Source organism: Fukomys damarensis, unplaced genomic scaffold (genome assembly GCF_012274545.1).
Source record: "Fukomys damarensis isolate Sample0158 unplaced genomic scaffold, DMR_v1.0_HiC HiC_scaffold_3, whole genome shotgun sequence".
NCBI classification, from domain to species: Eukaryota; Metazoa; Chordata; class Mammalia; order Rodentia; family Bathyergidae; genus Fukomys; species Fukomys damarensis.
This window is the reverse complement of record NW_022900915.1, coordinates 46,347,821-46,348,759: the sequence shown is the minus strand read 5'-3', so window position 1 is coordinate 46,348,759 and position 939 is coordinate 46,347,821. Positions and strand designations below refer to the sequence as shown.

Below are 939 nucleotides of genomic sequence, written 5' to 3'. Positions count from 1 at the left end.
ATGGCCTGGGAGAATCAGACCTTGAACTCTGACTTCATCCTGCTGGGAATTTTCGATCACAGTCCGTTCCACACCTTCCTCTTCACCCTGGTCCTGGCCATCTTCACAGTGGCCTGCGTGGGGAACACAGTCATGGTCCTGCTCATCCTCCTGGATGCCCAGCTGCACATGCCCATGTACTTCCTCCTCAGCCAGCTCTCCCTCATGGACCTCATGCTGGTCTGTACCACTGTCCCCAAGATGGCGGTCAACTTTCTGTCTGGCAGGAAATCCATCTCGCTGGCAGGCTGTGGGACCCAGATCTTCCTCTCTGTGTCCCTGATTGGAGCTGAGTGTTTCCTGCTGGCTGCAATGGCCTATGACCGCTATGTGGCCATCTGCCACCCTTTAAGGTACCAGGTGCTCATGAGCCAGAAACTCTGTGCCATCATGGTGGCTTCCTCCTGGATTCTTGGCTCCATCGATGGTATAATTGAAGTAGCAGTTTCGCTGACCTTTTCCTATTGTAGATCTAGGGAAATAGCCCACTTCTTCTGTGATGTCCCTGCCCTGCTCACTCTTTCATGCACAGACACCAAGACATTTGAAAGGATGATATTTGTCTGCTGTGTGATTATGCTCCTCTTCCCCGTAGCAACCATCACTGCTTCCTACACTTGTGTTCTTCTGGCTGTCACTCGCATGGGATCTGGCGAGGGTCGCAGCAAAGCTTTTGCCACCTGCTCCTCCCACCTGATGGTGGTGGGCATGTACTATGGAGCAGCAATGTTCATCTACATGCGGCCCACGTCTGAGCGGTCACCCACCTGGGACAAGATGGTGTCTGCCTTCTACACCATCCTCACACCCATGCTGAATCCCCTCATCTACAGCCTACGCAACAGGGAAGTCAGCAGAGCCTTCATGAAGGTGGTAGGGAAGGTAAAATGTGCCCTGTGA

General features: G+C 53.2%; 1 protein-coding gene across 1 annotated transcript; it reads left to right on the top strand.

Annotated features, from left to right (window-relative positions):
* On the top strand, nt 1–939 carry LOC104858214 (olfactory receptor 2M3). Its single transcript, XM_010618303.3, has one exon. The coding sequence runs from the start codon at nt 1–3 to the stop codon at nt 937–939; it is 939 nt and encodes a 312-aa protein (XP_010616605.3).

Excerpts from the sequence above, each read along its gene's own strand:
- LOC104858214 (XM_010618303.3), top strand. The coding sequence starts at position 1 with ATGGCCTGGGAGAATCAGACCTTGAACTCTGACTTCATCCTGCTGGGA.